We start from the raw sequence: 22,868 nt of genomic DNA on the forward strand, positions 1-22,868 counted from the left end.
TCGAATAAATTCAAATGGCTTAGATTTAGATGAAAAATTATTTATTTCTTTTGTCGTTGCTCTTTCTTTTTTATTTGGATAAAAAATATGTGTGCTTGTGATTTTTATGTGATTATATGAAAAATAAATTTTTTTGAGAAAACAGTGTAAGAACTTGATAATAATAATAATAAATGACAATATATACATTCTATCCTTGTTGAATATTCATATGTGATTATTTTTTTTTTGGAAGATTTCTCAATGCATTAATAATTAAAAAAAAATTGCAAATAGTAACATAAGAACATTCTTAGAACCTAAATAGCCTAATTTTTAAGGGAAAAACAAACTTAATTAGCCTGAAAAATAAAAAAAATCAAACCCAACCAAGCCATTATTATTTTTACATGAATCTACTTTTTCTTAATTAAATTACTAGAGACTCCAATTCGAACTCCCCTCGTTAAGTTAAGTACATTAACATCAAAATTCAATTATTTTTTTACACCAGAATATAGTCAATTAAGAGTTTTATTTTCTCTTATTTTTTTAGTTAATTTTACATTTACATTTACAATTAATTACAATCATGTCATGAAGATGTGAGTATTCATAATTAAAATATTTTTAATAAAAAAACTGGCGAAGGATTGATCTGAAAAAAGAAGATTCGGTGATTTGTCAAATCTTTGTTTTCAGTTTCAAATGGTGAAATTATTATTTGATCAGCAATATTCACATTAATTATTTCCGAGAAGAATTATTATTCACTGGATTCGAATAATACATAAAGGTGTCATCTCCAAAGGTTGTGCTTTCATTGAAAACGTAAGGTTCTGGCAGGAGTTGTTTTTAATATTTTTACATCGTTTTGATATATTAATATAAAAAATAAATTTTAAAAAATATATTATTTTAATATATTTTTAAATAAAAAATAATTTAAAAAACAATAACTATTTAATACCAAACAAACAAGAAGATACGTTGATGTTTCTGTTTCATCGTACTATTATGGTATACTTTGTTCCTTCATCCATTTATTAACATTGATTTTTTTTTTTAAAAAAAAAATGTTCAAACTTAAGCCGACAGGACCACCTTTGTATTCTTTCTGTTCCCTAAAGGAAAAATTACATTGTTTATATAAAACTTGTCGCTTGTTTTTTTTGGTCATGGAGCGTACGGGTTCTAACATTTTTTTTATGCTACGTTAATTTTTCTGGTAATTGAATTCTCCATCTCTGCTATCAATTCTGAGTTTAAATTTTAAGAAAGGGATCAAGAAAATAACTTCTATAGACGTACCAATACAAACATGGATCGCTTCTTTAAGATTAAATTAAAAAAATTACAGGATGGATCTTATAATATAAAAAAATGCCCACAATTGTTTTGATGTGAAAACTAGTGAATGGTACCATAGACCACGAAGTCAGACCGAAAAGGAGAATCACAAGCTGATTTTATAAATTGATTTTTTTTTTAGTTTAACGTGAGTGTTCGAGCAAGTTTACATACACCTCGACTAATCCCGCGAACCTAAAGTTAACGATCATATAAGTCTCCAGTGGTCATCATATGAGCAACCACAAGATTCGAACCTAAAACTATAGAAAAAACAAATTTATTGATCCCACGCTTTTACCATTGACCGATTAAATTAATTTTATTATGTTTAATGGTGAAAACAACTAACATTTAACCCACCGGGTCACGCGGTGGTTCTGTGCCAGAGGGCATAGGGCTTCCGATCAACTGTCAAGTCACACCTGTAGGTTGTCGAGGGAATTCCATATTGATCTTTCGTGCTGGGCAAGGAGGTGCTTATGACCACAAAAAAAAAAAAAAAAAAAAACAAAGCACAGCACGCAGATAATAAAAGGTAATCTCTAGAGGTGAACAATCTTCGTTGTGGTTAGAATCATTGTTTGATGGTGTGTCAACTCGATGATTTATTAATTTAAAATGGTTATATAATTTTTTCCAAAACAATATTGTCTTTTAATTTAAAATTTGGATGGGTTTATTGATTTGCAGGGTAATTTATCAAATAAAAAATTTGAATTTTACATTAAAAAAATAATTTGACCCACGGTATAAATCATATAATAATATATAATTTTCCACTATTTTGTCAATTTTTCTTCCATTTAAACCGGTATAGTTATATTTTTCATTCCAAAAATATTTTTAAAATATACAAGGATACAATAGAATATTTTTATAAAATTGGTTAAAATTCTTTAAAAATAAAAATTATTCGGATATTAAAACTTTTTTTAAGAAATTGATTTTTAAAAAATAAACTTACATATTGTATAGCTAAAGGGTATTTTTAAAATGAATAATACAATCATATCAATTTAGATAAAAAAATTACAAAGTATATCTGACATTATACAAAAATACAATAAGCACAACCGAAAACATAAAAAACGTATTAAATATTTAACTAATTATATATATAAAGATAGATCCAATCCATCATCTACCTTTATATAAATATAATAATAATATATTGGACATGCATGGAGGGATATTTTGAATATCGGGTAGGTTGGTGATGGTAGAATAAAAGAATGCACCGACACATGGGATGCGAGTGACATGTTTTTTTTTTATATATTTTGAAAAGGTTTATATTTTTTTTTATGTTTTAATATTAAAAATAATATTAAAAAATTAAAAAATTATTTTAATACATTTTCAAATCACAAATACTTCAAAAATTAATATTTTCAGATTCCAAAAAAACAAAACTCCAATTAATGTCCTGATCACAGCATCTACTCCCATCACCCATATCACCGGGCTCGATCATTCTATCAACAAAAAAGGAAATACCGAGACGGTGCTTGAATCAAGAGGCCTGGGTATATAGTTGTTTTTTACCCCCAGCGTGAAACAGCGGTCATCCAGACAGTGACCTGGAGAACAATCCAATCCACAGGCCCTTTCGTGTCCCTGCAGACTGAGCTTGGTTTCGCTTTCAAAATTAAACATCTGCGGTGAGAGAGAGCTCAACAATGGCGGATGGATTCTTCGAGAGGTGAAAGTGACACGACACCTATCTATGCTGTGCACTGCCAAGTTACCATGGGGTCTGGTTCTTGTTGATGTTTCTTGCGTTAATGGAAGTGTGCCAGTTGGCCAGCGCACCACGTGTTGCTTGCTTGTGACAAGGGAATTTTGGGATCCGATGCTTCAAATTTACTACAACCTTAGCATAGGTCGCACACCTGTCACCATAAATGAACTAGATCTTGGCTAACACCCCGGGAGCTCTTTTTTTCTTTTCTTTTTGAAAAATAGCACTTGTCTTCAGAAATATTCAATTTACATTTGTTTTAAAAAATATTAAATTAATATTTTTTCGTGCTTTTTCCTGAAAATAAAAAATAAAAAATATTATTTTAATATACTATTTTAATAAAAAATACTCTTAAAAAATATAATATTGATGAATGCAAGTTTTTAGAGATGCTTCTGTCTTCTTTTTCTTGAAACAAAAAATAATTAAACTTCCACATAAAATGTACAATAGAAGTGCAAAGTATTACATCCATCCAGGACAGAATAGGAAAATACAATAAAACATAAGCAAATGCACAAAACTAATAAATCACGTAGCACATGGGTTCAGAGAACATGTTATAATTGTTATTATTAAAACGCTACGCGGTGGATCAATAATAATTTTTAAAAAAAATATAAAAAAAGATGAAGAGTATAGAAAATCTTTTAAGTGTCTTGAGTCTGGTTGTCAAGCCAGATCCAAAAGCATTAAATCTGGCAATCGGATCTAAAAGATGTTGGGTCTTGCTGGGCAGTTAGACCCAACACTGATGGATCTGGCAATGGCAGGACCCGATGCATAATTTATTTATGTATTTAATAATATCTATAATTCAAAACTATTGAATAAAAAAATCTAAAAAAAATCAAATATTAATAAAACTTTGAATCTCATATAATAATGTTATTAAATAAAATATCTTCTATTACCCAACATAATATTATATTATAATATTTATGAATTATTTTTTAATGAATTTTATTGTTTAAAAATTCTCTTATATAATACAAATATATAAAATATATGATGTGAATAAAAAATTTATTGAGAGCTCCATTAACTTTAAAATGATAATACAAGAATTATAATTTTTCTAAATGCATTAATAAGAAAATTCAACCCAATCTTAAATGAAAAAAATTATCATCATCTAATTTTTGTAAAATATAAAAAAACTCCCATCAATTTATTTCATCTTTACCTTATGAAAAAAAAAACAATAATATAAAATAAATTAAAATTGATTTTTTTATATCATCACATCAAACTAATACAAAAACATCACAAATAAATTATTGGGTCTAGTGGTAGAGACAGACTCAATAAAACAATACACCTGGGTCTGGCTGTGGAGTCAGACCCAACGCTGATGGGTCCAGTTGAGGCCATACCCAAGGGTATTGGGTCCTGCTAGTGAGCCGGACTCAAAACTATTTTGGGACATGCTGTGGGCAGGACCCAACATTATTGGGTCCTACTGTGTAGCCTGATTCAGAGTTATTTTGGGTCCTATTAGGGGAAAAACCCAACTCTAATAGCCCGGACCCAGAGCTATTGAATCGTGTTGTGCACCATATTCTAGAGCTATTTTTGGTCCTATTGGGAGCGGTGTTGGGTCCAGCTGTACAGCCTCACCTAAAGCTATTGGGTCTTGCTGTGCAGCCTAACCCAGAGTTATTTTGAGTTCTGTTGGGGGAAGAACCCAACTCTAATGACCCCGAACCCAAAGCTATTGGATCTTGCTGTGCAACCTCACCCATAGCTATTTTAGATCCTGCTAGGGGCGGGACCCAACTCTAATGGGTTTGGATCCAAAGCTATAAGGTCCTGTTTGGGGTAGAACTTGACGCTAATAGGTCCAAGCATCTAGCTGAGACCGGACTCAAATCTATTGGGTTTTGTAGTGCAACCAAACTCAGAGCTATTTTGAATTCTGCTGGGGCCGGACCGGAATTTTCTTTATCATAAAACACAATCTAATGCCTTCCTTCCCCCTCACTCTCCCCGGTCAAGTGCTTAGATAAGTATTTTAAGTGAATGGTAAGAAAAGGTTCGGTACTCGGCTTATCTTGGTTGAGTTGCTTAAAAAGCTCCTTCCTCTCGTCCGCCAAGCCGCTTGTCCTTCATCTATCCTTTTCTTTTCGCCTAACAGAAAAGGGAAAGATTACCCCCTGCCCCTTTTCTAAAAGTTTCTATGATTCTGTTGACATGAATGAAGCTGTAGTAGGTCAAGAATTGGTTTTTCTAGTGAATGAATCGACTTGAACTAAAAGGGAAGAGTTTGATTTCCATCCATAGTCATAACAGACACTCTTTCTTGCTTCTTGTCTACTCCTATGCCTGTTTTCGGTAGGAAGAAAGGGAAAAAATCTAAAGAAGAAAACAAATAAAATTGAAAATATATAAACCCAATGCTATTGGATTCTGCTTGGCAGCAGGACTTGGGTTTGATTTTCAAGTCAAATTCAACAATTTTTAACACAAAAAGCAAAAAAAAATTTGCTCCTAGCAACAATTTTTGACTAAACAAAGGAAAAACAACATTACCCATGGACGTTACAATGTCATTTTCAGTGCAATTAGTTTATGTCTATGGTAAATGCAATATTTTTTCCACTCGTTTTAATATAATATATAATTACAGTGTTTTTGAAAAAAAATATTTTTTTTAGTTTTTAATTAATATGTTTTATATTTTAAATGTTCTGATGTTTTAATATCAAAATAAATTTTAAAAAATAAAAAATAATTATTTTAATATATTTTCAAACAATTATTACTAAAAAAAATAATCCTTCACAAACATATTATAATCCGAAACATGATAAAATCTGCAAATATCATGCAGCATGCCTGTATTTATATCTCTTTTCCCTAATGAATTTTAAGCTGACATGAAACCACCAACAGCACCCACCTTTCCAGCATTGAGATGAATTAGGTCTGTGAATTGATTTACTAGGCATATAATATATATATCGTTCGGTTGCAGAGATTAATGATCCAAATCAAATATTCACATCTACAAAACGAGAGGAAATAATTCAATTCCAATCTTATAATCAACGAGCCCATAATTCATGCTTTATTTGATCAAAACCTTATTCAAATCGTCACACATGCGCCACAAGCATTAGCTTACCAAAATACATATAGAATATTATGTTTTTTATATACAGATTATACAATCACCTTGATTTCTTGAATCCGCAAACTGGAGAACAGGAGGGGGAAAAAAGCACCATCAAAGATTCAAGGCAGATCTGATAAAATATTCCTGGCATTGATAACTAGAGTAGATTAAAACCCCAACATAATACAACTAAGAACCCATAAATCTTCCATTCCCGGGCATTTAAACCCTACAAATCTATCGCTAAAAGTACTGATCTCTAACCCCTGGCCCCACCTTTTCTATTTTGTATATAACCAAACATCTAGTCTTCATAAATCATACCATCATCATCAAACGGTTGCTGGGTTCTCATCAGAGACAAAAGCATCAGATTCTGTAGGCAAGTCCTTCTGCGCGTGATCAGCAGAGTCATCGTCATCACCGGGATCGCGAGCAGGATCAGACTTGTCCTCGGCGGAACGAGCTTTGTCGAGGAAAGGTTTGAAAGCCATTTCAATAGCTAGCCACCCAAATGCAAGAGCCCCAAATACAAAAATCGCCTGTTTCGCTGGCTTCATCCCCATCTTCTTCTTCTTCTATCTCCTTAGCCGCTGCCCTCTATGTTGAGTATGATATTTTAAGGGGCAGAATGGAGTCGGTAAAAGTTTCTTTTAGATATTTTTTACTCCAAATATTTTTAAAATTTTTAAATTTATTTTGATTTTAATATATTAAAATCATATAAAAATATTTAAAATTAAAACAAATTCAATTTTTTAAAAATAATGATTCGATCACACAGCCAAACGATGTCTGACGCTTACTATGCAAACTAAAGGTGGTATCCCGGGTGGATTTATCTAGCCGTGCGTGGGCCCATCATGCTTTTGTTTTTTTGTGATCGATTGACGGTCAGGATTTGGTTTTGAGCTAGGGTCACTGGGAAAAGGTTTGCCTTCTTTTTTAAAGAAGATGGGGCTACGTGGGAAAAAACTTGTCTGACTTGCTCGATAAATCTATATTTTTGCTCGAGGCCTTTTGGTATAAACTGGAGGAGGACCTGCCGTTTCAAATTCGATACACGGTTGCTGATAAAGTAAAAACAGAAACAGAAAAGGAAACAGTCATAGTCCAACTCAAAAGGCCAAAAAGCGAGATTCAGACCCTTACCGAACGTTGTTTGACCGGAACATCGATTGTGTTACAATGTTCAATTTCCTAAAATAATGGTATATTTCATGAAAAATATTTTTATTTTCTAGTTTTTCTGTAAACTTGATACTATTTTCTAGATTATTTTTTTGGTGTTTGTTTATAGAACAACCCTAAACACAATTTTTACTGCTAGGATTTAAACTATCGCATATCAATTCCTCAATTCCTACACAGAGAGATGCCAGAAACAATTGTACAGGGCCATCTATTTATCATTTCATCAACGAGATTTAATGATCAGCCAGGTGAACTTTTGCTAAGCATCTGTTTTTATGGGTTAAAAACTCTCAAGTATCAACAGCACAAGAACGCCATTAAGAGACATCCAGACAGTTTCGAACCAGCCACCAGGAGCGTCGGAAGGGGAACCTATAACCACTTGATCTAGTTGCGCAAACTTGTACCTGCAGCCTGCAAGCAATTTAGAGCAGAGCGTTCCATAAACGAATAGGATGGCAGCATGAATAAGACGAGGATACAGAAGAGTAATATAGCATAAGCTCATTACTTTGATCTTCTGGTTAAATTTGGAAAAGGTTACCGATAGACAAGCTCATATCCTGCAATTAGCCTCCACAAGGCAAAAACAGTTAAATAAAAGCAGTAACATTCTCTTAATGTCCCTAACTTTACCGACGAATACTTGCTACAACATAGGTGTTTACATAACCAGACGCTGTAAAAATTAAAGCAAGCACAACACAATTAGCGCCCACGTCCGCGCCCACGACCACGTCCACGGCCCCTGCCTCGACCACCCAAAGCCCTCCCTGGATTTTTCAGTAGAATTAAAATTATTGGCAATCAATAGTATATTGAAAATGAAATAATATGTAACATTTAAATGTAACTAAAGCTGCAAATAAGTTAGCAATACCAGCTGTTGGCTTCTTAGGTTTGACCCTAGGTGTCTCCTCAACCAGCAAAGTCTCAAGATTCAAGCTGTCAGGAAGGATGTAATAGCGAATGTTGTTGCCCCTCACGCTGAGATGATCCAAAGTTACTGGGTTTTTCCCTTTCACTGTTAGTTTCACTGTTTTCAGATGAGTATTCATACTGATATCAACACCTACAGCCAGCAAATCAACCAGTCAGAATTATCATTACTTCACCTGTTCCAACATGACCACAGTAAAGATAATTGTAATTTCTATTGCAGGAAAAATCAAGTTAGACATATTCCACAAAGTGAAAATCCAGTCAAAAAATTAAAGCAATACAGCATGGCCAGTTCCATTGGAATATCACCTAATGATACTCCTCTAAAGCCCCTAAAGTTGAAAGTCATTTAAGGATCAGAAAAAAATTTAATCCCAGAACAAAATTGCCTAGAAAGAGAAAATCATAAAAGATTTCAAATCCTCCTCCATCACCAAATAGCTACAAAGCAGCAGGGTTCCAGAAAGTCTTGCAATCTGCCCTCTTCCTCCTCCTGACTGTAGGATACATCATTATTGAATCTATTGATCTCATAACCATCCAAGCGGTGTGTAAATCATACATAGTTGAACTTTCAATTGATAGACTACTGGTTACCACAGTTTATCAAGTATTATTCTCACCCACGTGTTGTTCCTACCAATGGTAACTGATATGCCTGAGTCAGGGGCACACTACTTCCCACACCAAATTTCCAAGGGTAAAAAAGAGTATCATGAATGTCTAAGAGAGAAAAATTCACGGAAAAAGATGTTGCTGTAAGAGATATAGCAGCTAGCACATATGCTCCATCAGTATGGCCATGTTAACACTGATTTATAACTCAAAATTCAATGGCTTGGCAGTGAAAAATGACGTTGCAAATGAAGTTACAAACTATACACAAAACCATGTTTATCCTCATTCCTCATCAAAGCTTCAGAGACCAGAAGCTTCTTCAAGCTCCTACAATGGATGTGTCCCTATGAGATTATTGCATGTTGTTCTACATTCATGGTTGTAAATCTTAATTATTCTACTTAAATTTATAAATGTTGAGCCCTTGCAAAAAGGGCAAGAATAAAAGTACAGATGCTACCCCCTCACCCCCCAAAATAACCAAAAAAAATCCAAATCCTTCCTCGGGTAAAAGATTAACCTCTGATTTGAAACTCAACAGTTGATTCCAGCTGTTAGAAATTCCATGAAAGAAAACAAAGGCTACCAACCATAGATGGGTTTGTCCCCCAATCCAAAAGAGAGGAAAACTACCTTCCTTTCCTCTACCAATAATCATATAAATTGAACTCGTCTTTTATATACTCTATCCATAAGACAAGAATCTGCATATGAAAAATTTCAATATATCCAGTAGTTCATGAACAATTTATCAAAAAAAGGCACCTTACTTAATGGTCTATTTAGTCCACAATTTCCCCAGACCATCAAGCACAACTCCTTTTTTTTTTCTACTGGCCTTGGGCTAGTCCAACCCCAATTTTTTTTTTCTTTCTACAAAATCTACAAAAATCATTTTGAACATGATTAAAAAGAAGGTACTATGCTGAAGAACAGTCTACAGCAGAACAGATATAGCAACCCTTGCTATGATGTTGAAAATAATGATGCCATATTACAGATCTATCTTTTGCACTAAAAAAACACAAACACTCTAAATATACCATAATAAAGTGAAAAGATGGCATAATTTACAGTAAATTGTGCACAATGTTGTGCGTCTTCATCAACAAATGACCTCCCCTGCGAATCTACCCAAATGAAACAGCTGCCAAACTTCAACCCGGATTTTTTTTAGAAAAGACTGTAGCACGTTGATGCCAAACAATAACCAAATAAATACTAGGGTTTAACAAAACCCTAGGTAGATAAAACGAAAAAAAAAATGCAGGTCATAGAGAGAGAGAGAGGGATCGTAACCTGTGATGGTTCCATGAACAACAGTTCCGTTCTTGAGTTCAATTGAGACGGTCTCATTGTTCAGCTTCATCAAAAACCTAAAGAAGAAACCGATTAATCAACAACACAAAAATTGGATTACTAATTAATAGCAGAAAAGGAGAGTAGAAACTGACCTGACGAGCTTCATTGTGGTCTCGAACGTGAAGAACTGAGCTACCTAGCTAGGGTTTGAAGATGAAAAATCGAAGGCCAGTGTTGGAAGCGGGAGTGATGAATTGCTCTACTGCTATTAGGGCTGCCCTCTCAAGCTTTATTATTGAAAGGCCCAGGGCTTCTCCATACGGTGTCGTTCGATAGTTAAAAATAATAATATGAAGTAAATTTTTTCAGGTTTTGAGGAGTTTTTTTTAATAAAATAGTGTTATTAAATTCTAATAGTGTGTTTTTGAGTGTGATTAAAGTTATTTTTTAAAGTATTTTTTATTAAAAAATATATTAAAATAATATTTTTTAAAAATTATTTTTCATATTAACACATAAAAATGATTTAAAAATACTAAAAAGATATTAATTTAAAAAACAAATCTATATTTTCTTAAAAAAAAATTTTAAACTCAAAAACAAACAAATAAAAAGTGATTTTTATAAAATATATTAAAATAATATTTTAAATATATATGTATATTAAAATTATTAAAAAATACTAAAAAATATTTATTTGATATTTATTTATTTTAAATACATTTTTAAAATATATTAAAATCCAAAAATAAATTTTATTTTAGTTATTTAGGATTTGACTGGAATGACTTAGTTATTCAAGTTAAAATCTAATTTAATTTTTTTTTAAATCTAATATTATGCTTATTAAAAAAATAAAACTATATCATTTTAAATTAATTCAATTTTTGTATTAAATCTTAGTTAGTGTTAGGTATTATAACAACTATTATTTTTTAAAATAATTTTTTTATTTTTAAAATTTATTTTTAATATTAATACATTTAAAATATTAAAAATAAAAACTAAAGGGTGCAAAGACAAATATTACTCTCCACTAAAAGCGGTAGAAAATAGAAACCCGAAGATCCCTATGAATAACAGACCCTTCCTTCCTGCCGCCTCATATCCCTGCCTGTAGAGCCCAGAACCTGAGAGCCACGATTTTCAAGATCGTTACAGCGCGTGTTTTGATTAGAATTGTTAATCAATTCCACTTCTCACTAATTAATTTGGAATCGATTATACCTTAATCAATTTGGTAATTAATGTAGCTGGTTAGTTTCCCGTATATGGAATGGAATGAGAGGAAAAGGAAGGATTGCCGAGTGAGTGACCCATGCCATGATGAGGAACATATCTTAACCTTCTGGGATTGTAATTTTGTTGTCTTTCTACTCCCAAGAAGTTGAGCAATTAGAGCTTCGTTCAGGTTCGTTAAGGTTTGCAACTCTCCATTCTAAATCAACTTCATTGCCGAGGTATTGAGATGGACTCTAATAACTTTTATATTTGCTCATGTCAGATAAGATGCAATGCAAGGGACAGGACGGGATTTTGCACCTGATGAAGGTGACCTTTGTACTGTAATATATACAGAAATTCTGTGATACAATAATTCCTACAATAGACTAAAATACTTTGAGAATTTCACTGGCACTATCGATAAATGGTTGTTGCCTGAGGATTAATTGTAATAGCTTTTATAGGAATCATACGTTCCTTTGAAAGCTTTAATGTTCAAGAGTTTGAATTGTTCTCGTTTATTGTTGTTGCATACCCTTCTTAGGTTCTGCAATTTTCCTCCCAGCAAACACACTCAAAGAAGTATATTCTCCTCCATTGCACCCATGGCCATAACTTGACAGGCTGCATGATTGCTCATTTTCTTGAAAAAGTTCTTAGGTTCTTGTTTGTTATACATGTTTTATCATGAAAAGAAGCCTGAACTATCTGCATGCCCTCAAACTCCGGAGTGGAAAAGACCTTTGGATTCTTATTTTAACAGAGAATCTATGCGAGGTCATAAATATAATGAGGCAACTCCTGTTTATGTATGAAACATTTGAGAGCGCGATTTAATCAGTTCTCAACTCTTTATATTATTTTGTATTGCAGATTTATAGTGTTGGAATCTAGGAAAGCTTGGTTGTGTATTGCATGCCTCTAGAAGAGTTTTATGTTCAATGTTGTTGGTGTAGAGACATCTTGTATGTAACATTCTTTAACCAGTGTGTAGCACACTTTCATCCTCTGCCTTTGTTGATTGATAGCATTTGAGCTCCATTACCGCTATGCCAAGGCATTCCTAAAACTGTGCTCCAGTTGGTACAGCTCAATGTCTTTTGAACTCTTTTTGTTGCCTTTTCTGTTACTGATTTGCCATTGATCCTTTTAAAGATTTATATCTGGCAATCAAAACATTTTTATTATAAACATGTTAGGAGAATTATGTGAGATGTGACACAATGACGAATGATGTTCCGGGCAATGCAGTTCCTTCTGATCGACAGCAAGAAATTCAACAAACCTGCTACAAACTACTAAACCTGGGAGTACATGTTACACTTTGAGAAGCTATTCTTCCTTCGCTTCCATGGTTACCGAGAACTCTGTTCTAGTTGGTATCTCATGGGTGCTTCGAACTTCAACCTGTATATTATTAGCGTTGTATTCATTTTTTCCATTTCTTGTTCAATTCTTGCTATTAAGTTATCTATAGCCATTGATTTTTTACTGGAACTTTCCTTGATTCTTTGTGGAAACTCTACTTTCACAAGTTTTTGAAGCACGAGAATACATTTCTTAATTGTATTCTGGTCTTGGACACTTTACTGTTCTAAATCGTATATTACTGTTAATTATGGCTCGCTCCTTCCATTCTCTGCCAGCAAGTATATTTTTAACTAAGGAACAATAAAATATTCTTACTCTTTTCTTATGCTCTTTACATATTATTATTCTTTGGCTTAATCGTCGGTGTCAATGTCACATTCTTGCATAAATCTGGACTCCCATACTTCATGCATTTATCTTCATTGCCACGTACATAAAGATCTTGGTTTGGTCAACCATTCATCAATACAATCAGTGTGCTGCTAGCTGTATATTGTATTGTTTTTAGTGGTATAAAATTCAGCTTTCGTGCCTCCTGAAGTCACCATTCCAGATTTGACGAAATGTGCAGTTCATTGTCCCAAAAAACTCGTAATTGCTCATGCAAGACATTGTGTTATGGCGTAACCGAAATAAGGTCCAGAACTACAGACCTCAAAATCGTTTATCTTTCCTATTTTTTTTTCTTTTATCAAAGGAGAAGCAAATTATGTATGTTCAGATACGCTTTAAAGCTCTGATCTTGATGTTCAACACTCTAGAGTTGCAAACATCATGTTTTATTAAATTTAAGAGAAAACTGGATATATTGCTTACATTACAAACGTGTCTGCTAAGAAATTTTGGGGCCACTTATTTGTTCACCAAACCAAAAGAAAAAACAATGGCCGCTTATTTACAGAGTGTAATTTGTGTATAACATTGAAAAGAAATATATTTCGTGAAGCATCATGGTGAAACCCCTAGGCAATGGAGGTGAAATTGAAGTTGGCACATGTAGTTTGCCTGCCAAAGAGCAGAGAGCTAAACCCGAGTCTTGATGCAGCCAAATCAAACTGAAAGAGATTGTCCTCCAGCTGATACCCTCCAATAACAATTGAAGTTGTGGGATTTGAACCACCATTAACAAATCCGAGACACAACACATTGTCGCTGACTTGCACCATTGAGTTTGCACCAAATATTCTCCAGATCACGTTCTCATTCTGCAAAACAAGAGAAATAGTTGGCACAGCAGCCCCCAGACGTGTGCTAAAAATGTTTTCCCTGCTGAAGCACACATCAAAAGGTGCAACGGGAGCCACCCTTGTGATGTTCCTAGCTGCAGCCTCATTGATAAAAGCCCTGGTCACAGCATTGAAAATAGAAGACTCCAGGACAGTGTACGGGTTCACTGTGCTAATTTTTGTGCCACCTTTGCCTTGGCTATCAATAGACAGCAATGTTGCATTCAATGGGACAGTTTTGTCACTAATCCTGATAGATTTTACACCAATGAAATATTCAGCTGAAGGCTCGCCTTGGCTAAAGGCTGAAGCTGTGCTTACTGGGTTGATGAAGAGTGGTGTGAAGGAGAGTGACTGGGATGTCAATTGAATGTTAGGAAGGAAGTTGTAAGGACCATCACCGAAGATTATGACACCTTTTGCGGGTGCTGGAGATGTTAAACAAATTGCAAATTTTCTGTTGAAGCTGAAGGCAGAAGCAAATTGTGAAGGAAATGCGATTCTAGTTCTGCCAAGTCCAGCCATACCAACAACACCACTAGCAAGACCCTGAAGCAAAAATGTGGGGGCACAAGAGAATAGGAAACGTGGCACGGACGCTTCCCTGCCTGGGTTTGACCCGTTGGTCGAATTGACAGACACAACATCTGTTGCTAGTTCACCACCTGTGGCGGTGCGAGTCACTGTGTTGTCAGGAATGACACCGCATGTGTTATTGTTGCAACCTGGCCTGGGCCCTGAGAAACAATCACCACAGCCACCAGCTCTAGCCAATGAGCAGAGGGCTGAGCCACAACGTGCTGGACGGTATGTAGATGACACATAATTTTGGTCACAGTCAACCCACAAGAACTGGCCACCAAGATCAACAACAAGGTTGATGGGCTCTTGAGGGGTCCTTTGTTTGATTTGGGTGACATATTGGAGAGTGGCACTGTCTTGTGTGACTGGAACGACTAGGGCCTTGGGGCGGAAAGATTGTTGAGCAATAGATGGGGAGAGGAATAAAAGTAGCAGAGCAGAGCAGAGAAAGTGATGAATTGAAGAAGCCATCGTTAGAGCAGATGTGTAACGATGTGGGAAATGGGCGTGGAGAGAAAGGGCCAAATGCCATCAATTTATGCTCGAGTCTCGTGGGGTGTGCCATAGAGAGCTACAGGATCAAGACGGAGGACAGCTCAACATGAAAAGGAATAATGTCAACTAAAGAGGCAACTTCAACATCGGCAGCTCTTCATATCCAAGATCCAGAATATGCCCTCGCCATCTTTGACCATATAATAACGCATTATCTCAGCTAAGTAATTATAAAACGTGTTAAGAAAATCTACTGTTGATTAATCAAATTCTTGCATGATCATAAAGCTCTTTGTGAAAGAATGGTTATTGTTTTTTTTTTTTTTTAAATAAAGCCACTTTATAAATTGTTAATCAGATTCCATACTTATTCTCCAAAAAACAAAAACAAAAACATGGTACACTTACCTCTAGTACATGACTGTAGAATGTGTTGTTATAGAAGAAATGAATTTCAGTAAATATATTAATTTAAGCGTTGAAGTATTTTTCTTGTAGATATCATTATATTAATACATTTTAAACTGAAAATTACTTTTATAAAAGCATAATTGTACAGTTTTCAATACAAAGCCACCATTTAATATGTTATCACGATTCAATGAAAACTATAGATTAAAGATATTCCGGTCAAACTAAATAATAAAAAGATAGAGCAGAATAAGAAACTACAGAGTGGAAGCATCCTTTTGAAAATTATACACAATTCAACAATAGCACGTATGGATATATCTGTTTGATTGGGACATCGAGTACATCTGCTAGCGGACCCAGAAGACTTCCATCATATAAAAAATCGCATCAAATCCTGAACTGCCTGTGATCTTTGCTGTGAAGGTATTTTTGGATAATCTTCGAGCTTTTACTAGCAATGATAGAGTTAATTGTAATTAGGTAATCATTAGGAGTACGTAAGGTTTCAAGTCTGAAAATCCATGGCCAGCAACCTGCCCCCCTGTTCATGGCTCCAGTAAACATACCCTGTCAGGCTCAAAAGCGATGCCTGGCAGCAAGTCAACAACTCAAATATCTTTCTTTCTTTTTTTGAGAAATTGTCAAGTAGAGATCTGTCATTGTTGAATGCAATACCAAAAGTCAGACAATCTGTTTTGTCAATTAGCTGCTAGCTTCATGAAAAAGAAAAACCCGTTGGCTGGGTCGGCAAGTTTTTATTCGTCTGGCAAAAGCAAATTTCATTCTGTATTTGTTTTTAAGGTTTAGTCGTGTATTTGAAAAAAAAAATTGGTTTTTTAATATATAAAATTAAAAATTATATATTTTAATATATTTTTAAACAATAAAAACACTTTAAAAGATAATTTTTAATATAATCTTAAAAAACATATATTATTTTAAGTTTATTATTGTTTTTTTTAAAAAAACTTTAATGTGTTGCTATGAAAAATAAATTTAAATAAATAAAATATATACATATATTATTTTAATATATTTTTTAACGAGAAACACTTTTAAAAATAACCTTTAATATAATTTTAAATACACTTATAAGTTGTTTGAAATTATATTCTAAATAGTGTTTCATGAAAAAAAAAATTAAAAAATTATGTTAATGAATTTTAAAAAAAATACTTTAAAATATAATTACTATTGCCCTCTCAAATACCTGTGTAATTTAAACAACTTTACTTGACAATAAACGTTTACATCAGTTAAGACCGGGTTTTTTTAAATTTTAATGATTTTATGGACATACTTATCACACCATTTTAATATATTAAGAAGTATATATTATTCTAAGCGATAGATATAAAATTCCAAGTAGGAAGGTAAATGAAGAATTGATAAATAAATATAAATATATATATACATATCAATAGAACGTGAGTTTATAATTAACCTGTGTTGAAAGATATATGTGGAAGAATACAATCAAATAAACATGGCAACAGTTTGCAGCCCTCAATTGTTTAAAAATTCTTTATTTTATGGTTTGAAGTGATACTTGATTTTTTTTAGAATGGATGATTGTATTCAGTGGGAGGAGCTCTGGTCCCTGCAAGGAAATTTTTTTCCAGCCCTTCCCTTGAGATTTTCAGCCCCTCCCTTTGAACAAAGTCTCAAAAAAAAAACCCCCCTGTAACATTATTTAATTTGGCCTCTTTTAAATTTTTTTTCTTGCTCCGCCCCTTATTATATTGATTTAATTTTAATCCATAACATACTAACTTTATTTGTTTTCCCAGAATTCCTCATCGAACTTATGAAGACTTAATTCAAATAATTTTTTTTAATGAGTTTGATTTCTATATCTTAAAATAATACTAAAATCTTGATGATTATTTAAAAAAACAACCTCGATAAATTAAGGCTATTCAAGCCAGTTATACTGAGTAATGTTTAACTCTCCGAGGGCCATGAAACATGAAGTTGATACTTTGAGTATGTTTGACAGTGTGATAGTGGTTGTTTTTTAAATAACTTTTTGTGTTAAAATATATGTAAATGATGTTTTTTTATTTTTTAAAAATTATTTCTGATATTAGCACATCAAAACGATCTAAAACATACAAATTATATTAAAATTTAATAAAAAAAAATTAATTTTTTAAAAATACAGTTTGCACCACATTTCCAATTAATTTTAAATAAACAAGAGGATTGGTAAAAAAAAAAAGGGACGATAGAAAATGGTGTCCGAGTTATAATTGCATTGACAACTAGAAGACAAGGCTGGTGGATCATGGGATTGGAGCTGAAAGCACTTGATGAGATATAGAAGTTGATAATAATAAGATTTTCTTCTAATAAATATAGAGAAAATGACAAGAACAAAAAGGGTTAGCAGGAGAAAGCAAACAAATATCAATAGGAACTTAGGGTGCTGTGTTTAGTTTTAACTTTTGCATTTGCGATGTAAAAAACATAATAAGATGTTTGATAATATATAAAACTATGTTTTATATCGTGGGTTCACTGAAAAAATAAGTTTGAAATGTATTTTTTATAAAGCAATTTTTATATATTTTTTAATAGAATTTTGTAAAATTCTATTTGTTTTTATGTTTCAAGAGCATTTTTAAAAAATTTTATTTTTTATTTATTTTTTTCTTTACTTCAAGTTATTTTTTTTTATTTTCAAATTATTTTGATGCGCTGATATCAAAAATAATTTTTTTAAAATAAAAAAAATTATTTTAATACATTTTCAATTAAAAAGCACTTTTAAAAGCAATCACAATCAAACATTTTATACATGTTTTTTGCTGTACATAAATCTCAACTACAATTTTTACCAAACACATATCTAAATCCAATTATCTACACCCAATCACGTTTTTTTAAAACTTGTCTTTTTAAAATCATAACCACAAAAACTATCTAAAAAAAACAAACAAATTTAATGGCCAAGGGAAACAAAAGGCAATAATATTATATAAAAAATGTTATTAAATTGTAGTGCTAGAGTATCGCTTGCTGAACTATCGTGACGAAATGAGAAAATCTATTAGTATGATGTGCAATTACAATCGGCCTATTAAAAGGTACATATAGAAATATAACGAGACACCTATAAAAGCAAACAATATTCGAGTATTTAAAATTTAATGGTTTCATCATGTAATTCGGAGACCATTTTTTTAATTTACACTTGATTTCTTAATTAATAGACTGACTTGATTTTAATCTAGCATCATGAAAATAACCGATTGGCATTGAGGATTTATTATACACCCTCTCCCGTATTATTGTGGCTGCTAACAATGGTTTCTTTTCCCTTTCTTTATTCTTAGAGGAATACTAACGAAGAGAAAAAAAAAAAGAAATGAGGATAAAAGTAAATAAAAAAACAATCAAAGCCCCGTTGGTGACTTGTCACCGACACACGTTTCTCGTAACAACTTTAGTGTTATCCAAGGACCTGTTCTAGATTGTGATAGTTGTTGTTGTTTAAAGTGTGTTTTACCTAAAAATATATTAAAATAATATTTTTTAATTTTTAAAAAATTATTTTTAAGACCAGTACATAAAAATAATATAAAAATATAAAAAAATTAACAAGTTTTTTAAGATATTTTTTAGAAAACACAATTTAAATACCATTCATGAACAAACCCTAAAAAAAAAAAAACATAAATAAAGCTCGGACGAAACCCCATGCACCACTTGCATGCGGTGGCAACATTTCCATATACAATGGCGCGTGCAACACATGCTATTTTTTTCCCAGGTTTATTCCCTTGGCAATAATTTTATTTTATTTCATCCATGATTCTTTGATAACGTTTCATTTTATTTATTTTTATCTTTGATCCCTCATTTCTGGATGACTCTTCAAACTAGCCCTGAACTGTAATTTTTTTTACCTAGGTTGGCTTTAAAGGTGACTGGGTCGTGTTTTGGCTAGCTTGGTCAACGGGTCACTTCGAAAAACTGAGTCAAAACCTGAAGCATGCAGCAAAGCATGACATGATGCATAGTTGAAAAAAATAAAAGAACACAAAATGTGCCAGCATTTTCTTTTTTTTGCGGTTCATTTTTTTTCTTTTTTTAAAAAATAAACGTTGACACATGATTAAAAATGATATTAAATGGCATGGCGGGATCTTTTTTAAATATTTTATTTATTATTAATAATTTTTTGCATGTTTTTTATAACCCGGAATGTCCAGGTCAGCTTACACACACCACATCTAATCCCGTGTCCACTGAATATCCTGCAAGCTTGGCGGGCATGTAAGGCATCGCAAGAGTGACATGCATGTACAAAGAGGATCGAACCCGGGTGTAGAGAAAGGAAACAAGTCTCTTTCCCATGAGATCCTTTTTTTTTAATATTTTATTTATTATTAATAATTTTTTGTATGTTTTTTTATAAGCCGGGGTGTCTGGACCAGCTTATACGCACCACAATTAATCCCGGGCTCACTGAACATCCTGCAAGTCTAGTGGGCATGCAAGACACCGCGGGGGATGACAGTCATACATAAAGAGGATCGAACTCGGGTACAGAGAAAACAAACAAGTCCTTTTCCCTGCTAGGACACGACCTCAAATGCTAATTTTTTGCATGTTTATTAATACATGATAGTGATTAGTTTTGTTGAACACGGATGTGCCAATTATTATTTTTTCCCACTTGTTCTATTGTCATCCTTTTAAAATTTTTATCCAATATCCTTTTATAACTTTTCATTTTTTTTAATTCCTAGTTCTCTATAGCTCTAAAGCTCTTTAAATTATCTTCAAATACCACCCACCTGAACCCAATTAAGGTTTTGGAGGGAGGGGGGGGGGGAGATTGTCTTGATTTGACTGGAATTGACTTTTTTTTATTTTATTTTTTTATTTTATCATCTAGCGGTTTGTTGTTTCACATTTGAGTATGATCATGTGATTAGAATAGCATTAAACTAAACTATTTTTTTAAAAACTTGAGTTAGTTTTGAATTGAATGACCGGGTTGTGTTTAGGCTATCTTTATCAAATAGACCATGTCAAATAATTAGAGTTGAAACCTGAACCATCAAAGAAAAAACAACATGGTGTAAAAATAAAAAAACACATGAATAGTTCCAGCATGAGATTGTCTTGATTTGACTGGAATTGACCCTTTTTTTATTTTATTTTTTTATTTTATCATCTAGCGGTTTGTTGTTTCACATTTGAGTATGATCATGTGATTAAAATAGCATTAAACTAAACTATTTTTTTTAAAACTTGAGTTAGTTTTGAATTGAATGACCGGGTTGTGTTTAGGCTATCTTTATCAAATAGACCATGTCAAATAATTAGAGTTGAAACCTGAACCATCCAAGAAAAAACAACATGGTGAAAAAATGAAAAAACACATGAATAGTTCCAGCATGTTTTTTTCCCTGTCAATTTTTGTATTTTAAAACTATTTACTAACACATGATTAAACATGGTATTGAACAGCATGACGTGTCATGAATTTTTTTAAAGATTTCGCTCACTATTAACAACTTTCTTTTATCTATCAATACATAAGAGTCTGTTAGTTTTATTGAATACACTGTCGAGCTTTAAACACACATTTGATATTTCCCATCACCAAAAAAAAAAAAATACTCGCCATTAATTTGGGGCCTAGCCTTGATAGACTGATTCATGCATGGATAAGAAGGAGGAGCAGCTTATTCGTATGAGTTTGGAAATACGGTTTAAATTATATTTTTTAAAAAATTTTATTTTTATTAAAATTTAATATAATTTATATGTTTTGAATATAATATGTTGATTTTAAAAATAATTTTTAAAAAATAAAAAAAATATTATTAACATATATTTTATTATAAAAAAATTATTTTAAAACATATTACCAGACACTCACATAGGCCCAAGAAAGATGGCTCCTCGCGAGCGACTGTTGACCATCTGAAAGGCTAGTGGATCAGAGTTAAATCAAATCAATCAAAGCTTTTTATATATGCTCTCGTGAGTCGTGATGCACAGATCAATACATGGTCTAGGTGCGTGCAAAGCTAATCCACTAAAATAAAGCTCCTGTCTAGTCGACGAAACGGACATGGACAGTGCAGATTACATGTAAATCCCTGGACTTAACATTATTTTTAAGTACAATTTAGATCATTTATCCACCTATTTATTCATCCATCGTTTTCGAAACATTCTAAACACGCCCTGTGAACTGTAAACGTGGGGTTCGAATAAATTGATGTTTTTTAAAGTATTTTTTATTTAAAAATATATGAAAATAATTATTTTTTATTTTTAAAAAATTATTTTTAATATCATTGTATTAAAATGATATAAAAAAATAAATAAATATTAATTTGAAGCAAATAAAAAAAAAATTTTAATTTTTTTTAAAATACTACTCCTTGATTATTTATTTAAAAAGAAAACTATCTTTAATGTTACCAATAATGATTTAAACAGTGTTCACACCCTTTTTTTTTTCAATATATGAGAACAATTCAATATTTAATGCCCATCGTATTGTAATTTTTTTTATTATCAAACATGGATTAATTCATGAGAAATTGACATTTATGAATCTTTAAAATAACAAAAATTCACTATAAATTGTTCTGAAAATATTTATGTTTCAAGACATTAACCGACCCAAATGCAATTAAGAGTTGGACTAGCACAAAGTTTATTTTTATATTTTTTAAAGTTTATAAGGTTGCTACAGCATAAAAACATTTTAAATTTATATATTTTTAAGTATTTCATTTTTACTGCGATAAATCCAATGTAAGCTATACCTACAAGTCTACAACCATAACAAGAGCCCGTTTATTTAAATATCTCAAAAGCATTTTAAAAAAATTATTTTTTTGATAATTTTAAATTATTTTAATGTGTCATTATCAAAAATAATTTTTTAATATATTTTAGAATAAAAAATACTTTAACCAAAAAAATATTTTTTTTTTAAAAAAAGAACAAACAAAAACAGGGCTTTTTTTCTCTCCCCTCTCTCTAACATCGTAGTAAAGTGCTTTCTTAAAAAAGAAACTGCACAGGCAGATCCTCCAGAACAATGGTTCATGGCTGTCTTTGCGCACACCACATCAATAGATCTCATTCTATGCGGAAGTGAATGGTCGTTGTAAGGGACGGGTGAGAGAGAAATGCGGAGTGTTTGGACAATCCTCCCACCCACCATCTCTTCCCTTACACAATCCGAGATCCATGCAAAGATTGTCCGAGGCATGGATAATTTTGAAAGTACGGACCCCACGACAATATCTCCATATCTCAGGGGTCC

General features: G+C 32.3%; 3 protein-coding genes across 3 annotated transcripts; all 3 read right to left on the reverse strand.

Annotated features, from left to right (window-relative positions):
* Positions 1-6,325: 6,325 nt before the first annotated feature.
* On the reverse strand, positions 6,326-6,851 carry LOC133691535 (outer envelope membrane protein 7-like). Its single transcript, XM_062112076.1, has one exon. The coding sequence runs from the start codon at positions 6,758-6,760 to the stop codon at positions 6,527-6,529; it is 234 nt and encodes a 77-aa protein (XP_061968060.1). The 5' UTR covers positions 6,761-6,851; the 3' UTR covers positions 6,326-6,526.
* Positions 6,852-7,867: 1,016 nt separating this feature from the next.
* LOC133691262 (small nuclear ribonucleoprotein SmD1a-like) lies at positions 7,868-10,558 on the reverse strand. The gene is made up of 4 exons (XM_062111692.1): positions 10,403-10,558; positions 10,248-10,324; positions 8,269-8,460; positions 7,868-8,161 (listed from the first exon to the last, which is right to left on the reverse strand). The coding sequence occupies exons 1-4, from the start codon at positions 10,414-10,416 to the stop codon at positions 8,097-8,099; spliced, it is 348 nt and encodes a 115-aa protein (XP_061967676.1). The 5' UTR covers positions 10,417-10,558; the 3' UTR covers positions 7,868-8,096.
* A 3,050-nt stretch (positions 10,559-13,608) lies between these two features.
* LOC133691468 (probable aspartic proteinase GIP2) lies at positions 13,609-15,171 on the reverse strand. Its single transcript, XM_062111984.1, has one exon. It carries the CDS (start codon positions 15,122-15,124, stop codon positions 13,808-13,810), a length of 1,317 nt encoding a protein of 438 aa, XP_061967968.1. The 5' UTR covers positions 15,125-15,171; the 3' UTR covers positions 13,609-13,807.
* Positions 15,172-22,868: the final 7,697 nt, after the last annotated feature.

This window comes from Populus nigra, chromosome 4 (genome assembly GCF_951802175.1).
Source record: "Populus nigra chromosome 4, ddPopNigr1.1, whole genome shotgun sequence".
In the NCBI taxonomy this organism is placed as follows: domain Eukaryota; kingdom Viridiplantae; phylum Streptophyta; class Magnoliopsida; order Malpighiales; family Salicaceae; genus Populus; species Populus nigra.

Coding starts and splice junctions, on each gene's coding strand:
- LOC133691262 (XM_062111692.1), bottom strand. Junction 8,461..10,247: donor TGTTCATGGAACCATCACAG/GTTACGATCCCT, acceptor TGCTGGCTGTAG/GTGTTGATATCAGTATGAAT. Junction 8,162..8,268: donor ACCTAAGAAGCCAACAGCTG/GTATTGCTAACT, acceptor TGAAAAATCCAG/GGAGGGCTTTGGGTGGTCGA.
- LOC133691468 (XM_062111984.1), bottom strand. CDS start 15,124: ATGGCTTCTTCAATTCATCACTTTCTCTGCTCTGCTCTGCTACTTTTA.
- LOC133691535 (XM_062112076.1), bottom strand. CDS start 6,760: ATGGGGATGAAGCCAGCGAAACAGGCGATTTTTGTATTTGGGGCTCTT.